Raw genomic sequence first — 12030 nt, forward strand, 5'->3', positions numbered from 1 at the left:
GCGCGCGCGTGTGTGTGTGTGTGTGTGTGTGTGTAGTTTATCATCTTTATATCCTATAAATTTCATGACACCAATTGTAGAAAGTGATACAATCCTCAAATAAATAGTCAGAACTGTATTGTCTTGAACCCTGTCTTGTATCGATTTTCAATATACATCTGTTTTATTTGCATTCTTGCCCTCCAATTTCACTTCTTTATTTCAAAATTACATTTAAATACATTTTCTAATCTTATCTGGAATTTTGAGATACCTGAAATATCTAGAAATTTTCAGGAAATTTTTTTACAAGATTTTAATAAATATTTTATAAATTTTCTTTTCGATTTTTATTACCACCTTTTTCAAAAAAGTGAAAATTGTGCTTTATTCATGTTTAAGTTGTATCATCAGGTTTTATCTTCAATGATACCTTGGATTAAACGATAGTTTAACTTTGTGAGAAAAAAAAGAAGAAAGAAAAATTACGCCAGTACATCTCTCAATTCTAACCACTCAATTTTAACCAAATTCATCAACTGCCTGTAAATTAATTCCGAACACGAACTCGCGTACAGCAGCACGATATTTCCTAGATATTTCCTATCCTCCCAAAATTTCATATCAGCGTTATCAAACTCTGCTTCGTGTTAGCAAGTGGAAGAACGAACAGCTTGCGCTGGCTCCCGAGTTCCCGAAATCGTCGAAAGGGTTCGCCGGGCACATGACACGTGAGGTTGGGACCGTGTCCGTTTGCGTGGACGCCGGGCGTCGGGCGCTCACGTGGCACCCCTCTCCACCGCCTTCATTCTCGCGGGCATCGTGCATGAGGTTCCCACTTCCCATTTCCCACTTCCCTCGCCGCCCGGCATTCTTCCCCCCCCCTCTCCCCCTCCCTCCCTCTCTTACCGTCGTCAGTCGTGTCGTTCCGATCCACCAGCCGAACGGCGTGGCGCGGCGGTCCCACGATCTTCTACCCCTCTTTCCCCACTCGTTCGTCACTCTACCGCGCGTCGCTTCCCCCTTCTCGTCCCGCTACTCTCCACGCACAGCGTCCTCCGGCAGCAGCCGAAGAGAGCCGAGTGCTGTGCTGTCGCGCCCGCCGCTCTTCAGTCAGTAACGCGAGCGCCTTCGTGGAGTTTGGTTTTCCGTGGTTTCTGCCGCTCGTGCCGTTACGTCGTCGTGGTAACACGCAACGCGGCGGCATCGCGTTCGTCTTTTTATCCTTCTTTGTCCCGTCGTTCGTGTGGAATAACGTTTACAGTGTTACACGCTGAGAGTGTTTTCTCCGTGAATAATTAGACAAGTGTTTGGTGATCGGAAGAGCCCTTGTTATTGGCGGTCTCCACTCACGTGAATTCGGAGCGGAGGTAAACAAAGAAATCGGCAGAGTCGTACGACGCAACATTGGCGCAAAACGGCGCGTACAACTCAGGGTAATCTCAAAGTGTGTCGTGCGATCGTCGCAGCCAGTGTCGGCCGAGTTTTCGTATCGTCAGGGCGCGCGCCGCGCAAACGAGAATGCCGGGACGCGTAAGCGTAACGCGGTCGGTCGGAGAGCAGCGGTGTGCTCGCGCCGGTTTGGTTTTCGGGTCGTCGAGTGGTGACTGAGGGGGGCCGGGAGGAGGGAGGAGGGAGAAGGGATGCGAAGGATCATCCCGCGGGAGCAGCAGCCGGCGCGGTGTGTTGGGTAGCACGATCTACGGCAGCGTGCCGCGTGTAGGTGCCGGGTAAAAGTAGTAAGTGGCCGGGAGGAGGAGGAGGTGGAGGTGGAGGAGGAGGTGGAGGAGGAGGAGGAGGTGGTGGAGGTGGTGGTGGAGGAGGAGGAGAGTGAGAGTGAGAGAGATCTCTCGAGGGTGCGAGGATGGCCGGCTGGCGGCGAGGCCGGCGAGTAGCGTTGATCCGCAACGCGTAGGTGTTGCTGCTACTGCTGTTGCTGTTGCTGTTGCTGCGCGTCGCGACACCGACGTGACGGCCACGTGCCGCGGCGGACGCATCGTCGTTGGCCAGTGGCATTAACTCTCCCCCTCTTGTATCGTGACCGGGTGATTGCGTGCCGAGCATGTCGTAACCGCGCGTTTCACGTCAGAACACGCGATCGGAGTGTACTCGCCGTCTATATTCAGGTATAAACAAAACGAAGATACTCACCTGCACGCGTACTTATTGAATAAAAACGCGCCCCCCCCCCCACTCCACCCCCCGGTCGAGTAAGACGAAAAAGTGATTCGCGTCAAGTGACCGCGGAATCAGGTTAACCGAGTTGACAGTGCAATCGTGATATCGCGCGGGAAGTAGCAGTGCAAGAAACGGGAAATTCGCTGCTCTTTTAGTCAAGTTTTTTGCTCCTAAAAAGACTTAAAGAGAACAGAAAGAGAAGTGGTGGTTATTTTTCACACAAATGGAATTTGTGGAAGAGATCGTTGTCGCGTGACTGTGTGATAGCAAGTTTACCGCGATAATCCGTGAGTTTAATGATACGAAGGCTTTGAGAATATATGATATAATATAGTGAAGGTGATCGCGTTAACGTGTAACGCGACAAAACGTCCGAATCCATTATACCTTCCGTCCGAATGTACACCTTGGAGTAACGCGTGATTCCCCTTGTTTACGTCGAAGGATACTCCTACAATGTGCAGTGATACGTAACGTCCCTTCGTAGTGATCGTTCATAACAGAGGAATTGAGCGACATTTTCGATATTTTGACAATCGGAGTTTCGAAAATATAACTCTGATTTTAAAGCCGATCTCAAGACTGAAGACTACTTCGTAGTTACGCATGTTTTGAAAGGAGCAAAACTTGCTTGAATGATGGTTGCTGCACGTGTTCCAAAGGAAATTGCGCTTTAAACGCTCAAGTTCGGATAAGATCGGAGCATTTAGTAGAAAGATCAGTGAGAAAAAGCAGAGTGTGTGGGAGAGTTTGAGACTGAGAATTGAATCAAAGCAGGAAAAGGAAAGGAGCGGAAGGAAAAGAGAAAGCGAAGAGAAAAAGGAGGGAGAGAGAAAAAGAGAAGGAGCACGTCCTCTAGTCCAAAAAAAAAGAAAGAAAGAAAGAAAAAGGGAAACCCAGCAGCGGGAGTTGCAGAAGAGAAGAGTCGGTGAAGAGCGTGGAGGGGGGAGTGATGCCGGCGGTGAGCGTGGCACAGCGCCCTCCAGGTGGAATCCCACTCCACGCCGGCGTGCCGGTAGCGGCCAGCAGCGTAACCGCCCCCGGTCCATCGGGCCGGTGCCTCGGGGGCCCGGCAGCGCCCCCCGCCGGCTCGCCACCGCTGCCGCCGTCCTTGCAATCCCTTGGCGGCGGCGTTGCCCCTAACAGCAACAGCAACGTTGTTGTCAATCCCAATAGCATCAACCACAGCGGCAACAGCAATAACAACAACAACCACAATCACAACGCGCTTGCCGGGGTTGCCGGCAACCCCGTCAACAACAATCATCATCTCGGTAACAACGCCTTAGGCATCAACACGGCGAGCGGCGCCACGAATCCTCTGCAGGCGATGGCGTCGGCGGCAGCATCGCTGACGCAGCTGAATAATATGGCGAACGGTCCGTTGCCGCCACTCGCGGGCACGGGCCCAGCCGGACCACCGAGTCTGCCGCCGCCGCAGCCGGCGACGACGCCGACGCACGGTGGACCGCCGACCCCGCATGGCGGGGTCAGCGCGGCGCCTCATCTCAACGGCGCTTCGCCGAGTCCCCATCCGATGCCGCCCCACGGAATGATGAGCGGTTCGCCTCACACGCCTCACCCGCATATGGGGGGCGGCGGGCCCTCGCCCCATCCCCATCATCCGGGGCCTCACATGGTCGGTTCGCCGCATCATCCAGCGGCGCCCCATCCGATGGGTCCGGCCGGCATGATGGGGCCGGCCGGTATGCAGCCCCAAGGCGCGCCCGGTATCTGCGGCCCTGGACCCACCGGTCCGATGGGTCCACACGCGCATCCACAAGGACCAGGGGTGCCTGGACAACCGCATTTGCACAACGACCCATTCTTCAACTGCCAGCCTTTTCCCTCGCACTATTACAACAGGTAAATTCCTAACTCTTACCAACGATGTGCTTGATACATCTTACATCTTACGGAAGCGGAGGAAAGAAGAGAAGGAGGAAAATAGATGAAAATAGATATTTTTCGACGAATCACTCACGATTATGAGTTTGGAGAGACGATGGAAGCTGTTGTAATAATAAACCACGATTTTTCGATTATAAATAATAAATGTTTTTATTATTTGTTGTTAAATTTAATATTAATATTAATATTAAAAAAGTTTTTTTTATAGTAATTGCTATGAACGTTTTTATAACCTGACCTTGATGTTTTACACATCTTAAATTATGTTCTTTTTGTGCTTTTTGTTACTGGTTTATTTAAACTTTATTCTTGACGCTCGAGAAGCATTATGCGTCGTCTACAATACATAGAGTAAAAAATTGACCAATCACAAATTATTTTTCTCGCATTCGACTGTGATTGGTCAATTTCTTATTCTTACTATTTACTTTCTCTGTGTATTGTAGACGATGCATTAAAGTATATTACAACACTTTGATTCTCTCTCTATAAAACTTTAACAAGTACTGATGAAGATGAGTATGTAACTTATCTAAAATATCATGATAACTCATATTATTGTATATAATTGATTTCAAGATCTATTTTGTCATACGCAAATGTGATATATTTCACATTGTAAGAATAAAATCTGAATTAAATTGAATTTTTAATTATATTCTATTAATTAAAATTTTTTCTAAAAACCACGATTTTTTTTATCGCGATTGATTTACGGAAACACACAAATTGGATTTTATAACTGTTTAATTTAGCAAAATAATTCAAAAAATGATTATTTTTATGTGATCTACATTGTGATTCTCTTCCGATAGAGCAGACAGCTATATAATCAATCGTTTTTTAACTGCATATGTATTTCTTTATTTTAACTCTATCGCGTTACAAATTGTACAGTTGTGGGATTATGCTGGAAGAAATTATGATTTGATTTAGCGACTCTAGCGTATAAAAGCGACGTTAAGTTTTATTCGCCAACTAATTTTTTGTCGCGTTTAGCAGGCGTAATTTTCATAAGATCGATATATTAATAGTGCTTCCCTGCCGTAGCGACTGTAATGAATGCGCCATAAATGTCAAAACGACGTTACGACAGAAAAAATAATTTGTATACTCAATCATATATGAAAACAAAATATAATACATACGTCGCTGAAAATACATATCTCGCTCAACATCGAGAAAGCGCCGTTTCCTCTTATTTCTCTACAAAGAAAGATCCTCGATATTGCTTTCAAAGCAATTTTACAGATTGTTGTGGAAGCAGCACTCGAATTATACAGGATGTATCCAGAAATTACACATTTTCTTTCGCGCGCGATTGCTGACTTTTTAAATTTAACATTTGATTGTTATTTAATGAGAATAGCACTGATTGTTAATTGTACCTTCACTTAAATTTTTAAATCAAAATTTCAAATATATAATTATATATAATTTATTATTCTTTTCCTCAAAACATGGCACTGTTTCAAAGTCACTAGTCTATATAATGGCTTTCTATTCCCTATGGTAATGCTAATAATAAAAAAAATAGACAAATCTTCTAAAGTTGTAGAGGATTTCTGATTTCGTTGAATTTAAATTGGATATCAGAAATTCTAGAAATCAGAGTCCTCTATATAATCAGAGTCTGGACGAATTGTGTTTTGTATGCAAGATCTCTAGTTTTAGCAAAATTACGCGGGAGAGAAGAGCTTCACTATTTCTTTCTCTTTTCTTTCTGTTGTATCTCCTTCCTCTCTCCTCTCTCTCTCTCTCTCTCTCTCTCTCTCTCTCTCTCTCATTACTAAACATGCATGGTAGACCAATCACAAGTATCTGTGTCATGACTCTGATTAGAGGATTTTTAATTGTGAGAAATTCGAAATTCAAAATGGCAGCTCTAATATGGCGGTTTAACAATTGAAAAAATATACATTTTCGTGAGACTAGCTAACAATAAGATTTTTGACATCGAAAATTAATAATCGAAAAGTATATAAAGCTGTGAAAATGTATGGAATAAATCGAAAAGATATGTCCATACACTATAATACAAACTGTAAAGTATGAATAAGGCTTATTAAAATATAAAAATGAGGCATAAGTTTTTATTTGCGAGTATATGTAACTCACATCTAACGGTTAATTTTAGGAATTCGGCAGAGCAAGTGTTAACGATAAGAGCAAGCATAAATTACGACATGAAGAATAAAATAGCGCCTATAGTCATTCCTGTGTACACTGAGAAAAATTTCAGATTGCAAATGGACATACCAGAAAATTCTGATCATATCAATTAGAATTCTGGTTATCTCAACTGGAATTTAATAGATTTAACTAGAAAATTTTATTTTGTTCATTTTCAAGGAGAATTCTAATTAATTCAGCCGGACTTTTTTTTAAAGTTTAAAATTTAATATTCAATTCCTTTAAGCTATTTAAAATCTTGTTATACCTCGTTATTTTTTGTGTTTTATTTCTATGCTTGCAGAAAATGCAAGTTTCTGCAGAGACGTCCTATATAGTGATATAAATAGGTAATCTATCGTCATACCGGCCATAACAGTTCACCGTCACGCGAAAGAACACTCGCACGTGCGTCTCTCGCCAGTCAGGGTGGAACTTTGCGTGAAGGCGTATGTAAACTTTTTCTCGGGCCTGCTTGAGGAAGGGTAGATGGAGGAGGGAAAAGGGGAGAATTGTGTGGCAGGTAGTCACGCGAGGTTTTACGAAAAACTATCGCGTGGTCGAAAGAATCTCCCGCGAAGCTTAGCTCTTGCGCACCGCTTATGAGCTATCTTAGTTCTGCTTCATGTCGTTGATAAATCGTGACATACTCCATTTTATTAAGTAAAAAATTATTTTCTAATTAACGATAAACTTTCGTGTTCTTACGATTTTTTTTTCGCATGTTTGCTTCGAGTTTGCTTCGAGAATATTAATTAAAGAATATTAATTAACTAAATATCGATAAAACAATCTTTCTTAGTAAATAATCGATACTATCGGTCAAGAACGGTGTCAAAGAGTTCGCATATTCATTGACCATTCGTTTTTTTTTCTATTTCTTTTTCTGAATTTTTCATCATTTATAATTTTATATACGAACACAATAGCGTTACATTGTATAAATTACCAGATCAAAAAAATTGAAATACAGTCACTTAAAATAATATTTCTAAATGTTAATATAATGTTTTTTAAATATTTTAAAAATGATTTTTTAAATGCATATTTATATGTATATAATTATTTTTATGTCTAAGACAATATTAAGTTAAAATTATTCACGGCTTGTCTTCGATTGGTTCGAGATTATTCCGTGACTCGGTCACGGACCGATGAGTTTTTTTTCCATCGTGGATATTTTTAGACAATTGTTTTACGGCTCGATACTTCGTTCCGTGCCAATCGTCCGGTAGTCGCTCACTAGTACGTTCTCTCAGGCGTAGTAACAGTATACCCCGAGAATCCGTTACCTCGGTTAGGATCTTCCTGGTCACAGTTGACTCCGCGCAACGCGGTTGAGATACAATAATATGTAGATAACTTCAAAGATTTCCCGAATATCATGATCACTAAATTCGTCAAAAAACGGATTCGCCGAATTCGCCAAAACTATATTTCAAATTTGCCATTGAAATCGACTGATCGGTCCGCTCAAAATTCCCTCGCTTTATAACAAGACACATTTGCTTTTTGTGAAAATAGAACTTACTTTTGGATGAAATTTTGTAAAATTTTGGTATAAAATTGAAGAATACGCGAGATTGGAGAAAAATGGCTATTGATTTCACCATCATATATGCGAGTATTCGCTGTCTGTCAGGTGCGTCGAAAAGTCGTCTTCACCGCGGCGGTATCTCCCGATGTCTCAGGTGCCTCTGGGAGGCAGATGGGAGGTGCCCCTGGCGCAGGTGTGCATGCACGTTCGTTCGCGACTTCCTCCTTCCTCGCGACGAGCGGGGCTCGTCTTGCGAGGAAAGAGATAGTCAGGGGTTAAGAACATCGATACTCGGTATGTGCATGACGACGATTATCCGGTACTTCTCCTCTTCGGCCTTCTTCGTATCCGGTCTGGACGTCTCTATCACCTCGGCATCATCTCTACGCTTACCGTCCCCGTCTGATAATCGCGGGCTCATTAACATAAGCGTTCCACCCTGCTACATTCGTACGAATGACGATGCTACTTTGCTCGCAGAGTTTAAGCAAAGCTTTCTTTTTAACGTACTCGACAATGACGATCCCATTTAACATTAACGCGAAATATTTAAGTTATCTTTTATAATTTCTGATTAATCATCACGCAAGACCCGACAAGAGCTTTGTCTTAATAAAAACTTCATATAGAAACTTTTTTTGTCATGAAATTTTATATAATAGATATATCAATTAAAAAATTCTGAAATACGCGCGCCCGCAATGATTAATTCTAGAATAATGCTATCGATGCGTAAATTTATGTACAAGGAAATAGCCACTCATTAATGTAACACAGATTTTTCATTCATTTTACACTTTTAAAAATAATAAAATATTTATAACTTAAGGAGATCTTTACGTTTGATTTTAAAGATATTTTTTGAGAATTTTTTTAATGAATAAAAATTTAGGTATACTTAAAAAGTAATATAGGTATAGAAAGTATGTATAATGTACATGTAAAAAAAAATTTTTTTAACATTTATTTTTTACAGAATAGTAATAAGATGGCGCTGAAGTTAGGTCTGCACCGCGAACACACGGTCAAACGATGATAAAAGTACAAGTGGTATCGTTGGTCTGAAAGCAAAAAATGGAGTTTTTTCTTAATGAGTGAACTTGCCTGAATTTTCGCCTGAACAGAGATAATTGATATCACATGCATATTTTCAAAGTTTGTCGACAATTTGAAAAAAATGATTCGAATTTTGCTCATTTTTTTCCCTCTTATTCGACCTTTCAAAAAATAGGAAACAACGTAGACTATTAAATCTAGTTCAGGCGATATATTCTCTGAGTATAACCTCTGAGTATAAAAGTCAGTCGGATTAATAGTTTTTTTTTGGAATTGTGATCATCATATTCGGAAATACGTTTTCGAGAAAAACGCGTTTAAAGTTATGAAACATTTTTTGCTATAATATGTCAAAATTTTTACTATTAGTCAACTATTTCAGGACCGTACAAGCTCAATTGAATAGAAACGTTCTAGAATGATCTCAAAAGGTTGAATATAATGGCCAGCGCCGATTATGGCAATTGGTTGGCGCGCGCTATTTAAATCAAGCGATCCCAAACACTATGTCATTTTATCTTGTATATCTTGGACAATTTTCGTTTCTCTCAAAAAACATTTTTGTGAGATAATTTTAAGATTATAAGCTTTAAAAAAAAAGTAAACAGATCGATATTTTTTTATCCCTCAAACCTTCAAACGTAAAGACTCCCTTAAACCTTTATATAAAAATGAAAACTTAATTATTATTTAAAAAAAAGAAAGAATAAACATACTAATTCAATCAAATTCAATCTTGACATGACATTAATGATGTAATCCAATTGTATCTTACAACATTTAAATAAAATATATAATAACATATAATATAACATATAATATATACTATAAAATAATAACTCAAAACTGCTTAAAAACTGAAGTCGCTTATTACACTCTTTGTTATAATATACTGATCACCATGAAATTCAAATTGAAACATAAAAAGAACGGACAGAATTTTTAAAAGCTTGTCTTTAAAAACTTGTCCTAGCTTTTAGCATGGCAAATTGTACCTTATAATGACCATTAAATGTTGTATATAATAGTTTACGCTTAATTATTAGATAAATTGATAATTCAATAACGTTTATATAAAATTTATCGATCGCTTTCTAGAATTAAAGTATTTAAGCATCTCACGCAAATGTGCCTTGAGCGAATTTGCTTTTAATCAAGTTAAGCTCAAGCTCAGTATCATTTCGCAAAATTATTGTCGCATAAATATGTTGGGTAGATAAAAAAATTTACGTTTATATAGTATCACTGAGTTGTTTTGATTTTGAATTTTCGACACTTTACTGAGCATAAATGTATCTTCGTTTTGAGGAAGCCCAGATATTGTTTCATCGATGGATATTGCTTCAATATCGCAGTATTTTTCTATCAAGATTTATAATTATTTCTCCGAATGAACTTTGAATCATTCTATTAAAGTATAAGAGATTGTACAATTTTTTGAGAATTCTCCGGGATTGGAATTATCGTAATCGATACGACTATAGTTAATAAATATGCAATAATTCATAGAATATCAGTAAGAGAATATCAATTGTAAATGTTTGCGTTATTACTAGATAAATTCTATAATTTTTAAACAATTCTTTATTCATTTATTTTTCATAATGAAACGTTATACGAAGAAAAGATGTTTTGGTTTATCATTCTCAAGAGTGAAGAGAACAGCTTTGATAATCTGCGTAACCTTGACGTTTTAAAATTCTCCAGGTATAAATTGTAATTTACGTTACATTTAAATATTTGCATCGGGTACATACTTACTGAGATTACGCGTGCATATGCGTGCAAGACGTTGGTTCAAAGATTTAGTTGAAAGAAAGATACACAGTGTTATCGTGAAGCAGTGACGCATCGGATAGCCTAACCGACCTAACCAGATTCTTGAAATTTGTAATGATTGCAAAATGTCTGGAGCATGATGTAAAAATGTATTCTAAGATAGTTACGAAGGTGACAGTCGGAACGAGTTGTCGTGATAGCGTCGCATGTTGATATCGCAAGTCAATGTCGTCGTAAAAAAAATATTTATCGCGTTAGATTCATGTGATGCGAGGTAGGTAAAATTAATCGCGAATAGCTCGGTGAAGAACATTGTAGCGCGTACGAAACGGTTATAGTACGATCGGGAGTACGAGCACCGTCGGTGGCCTTATCTTATCGCAGACTTCTCGGTAGGATAAGAAGAACCTTGATCGCTTCGCGACAAAAGCGAATCGGCACCTTGCCTCTCTTTCAGGGTCTCGAAACGTTAATTTTCTTCACGACACAAGTCTTTTTGAAGTTTACGAGATGCTTTGTGAGGTTGCGTCAAATTATGCGGACTCTCTTTTGCGGACGTTTAAGTCGAATCTTACGCTGTACATATAATAATGAAAAATTACTTATTAAATAACAGACTTTATCCCAGGTTTTAGAATTCTATCAATTTTATTGAGTGGTACAGTATTGCTATCAATAAATTTTATGTACAAAGGAGTAGGCCACTCTTCATTAATGTAATAACAAAAATATAATGATAAATTAGCTCAAATTGTTTTTATATATTTCACACTTTTAATAACAAAATATTTATAATTTAAATTTTATGAACACAAATAATTATTAACTTAAAAGAGAAGAAAGAATAAATTACTGTTAAATTCAATCTTGAAATAATATGAAATAGAAACAATATACTTCATATTATTTATCTTCTCATAATTTATGAAAATATACTCATATAATATAACAAAAAATTGCTTAAAAATCGAAATCACTTATTCTCTACACATGTTCTCTATTATAATATTGACAACCAGAGAGTTTAAACTAATTTGTAACGGAGTAAATTCTTAAATTATTTATCTCAGCTTGTCTTAGTTTTTAGCATGACAAATTGAATCTCCTGATGACCATTGAAGGTATAGCTAAATAGCTTTGGGTTCAATGACCACAGTTGCTACTTTTCAAATAATGTCCCGTTGAATCCTGAAGGCCCATGCGTCGAAGATGTCGCTGTCCTGTCGGATAATTGATACCATAATAGAAATTGTAGCTTTATTACTGTTGGCAATTTTTGTATGACGTCTCTAAAAAAAGTCATCAGATTTTTGTATTTTATGCCGAAAATTTATCATTATTTCTTTCATAGATCTGGACTTTTTTTTTATTCTTCTGCTGGAAATTTGTTCGAATTTTTCTTCGAATGGAAAATCAAC

At 39.1% G+C, this 12030-nt stretch overlaps 1 protein-coding gene across 1 annotated transcript in view; it reads left to right on the top strand.

Moving 5' to 3' along the window:
• The first annotated feature begins 3109 nt into the window (after positions 1–3109).
• LOC105624800 (LIM domain-binding protein 1-A-like) overlaps positions 3110–12030 on the top strand; it is a 106938-nt gene continuing 98017 nt past the window's right edge. The window contains exon 1 of the mRNA XM_012206150.1: positions 3110–4023. Coding sequence (XP_012061540.1) covers positions 3110–4023 — 914 coding nt within the window. The remainder of the gene's footprint in view (positions 4024–12030) is intronic.

This window comes from Atta cephalotes (genome assembly GCF_000143395.1).
Source record: "Atta cephalotes unplaced genomic scaffold scaffold00089, whole genome shotgun sequence".
NCBI lineage: Eukaryota > Metazoa > Arthropoda > Insecta > Hymenoptera > Formicidae > Atta > Atta cephalotes.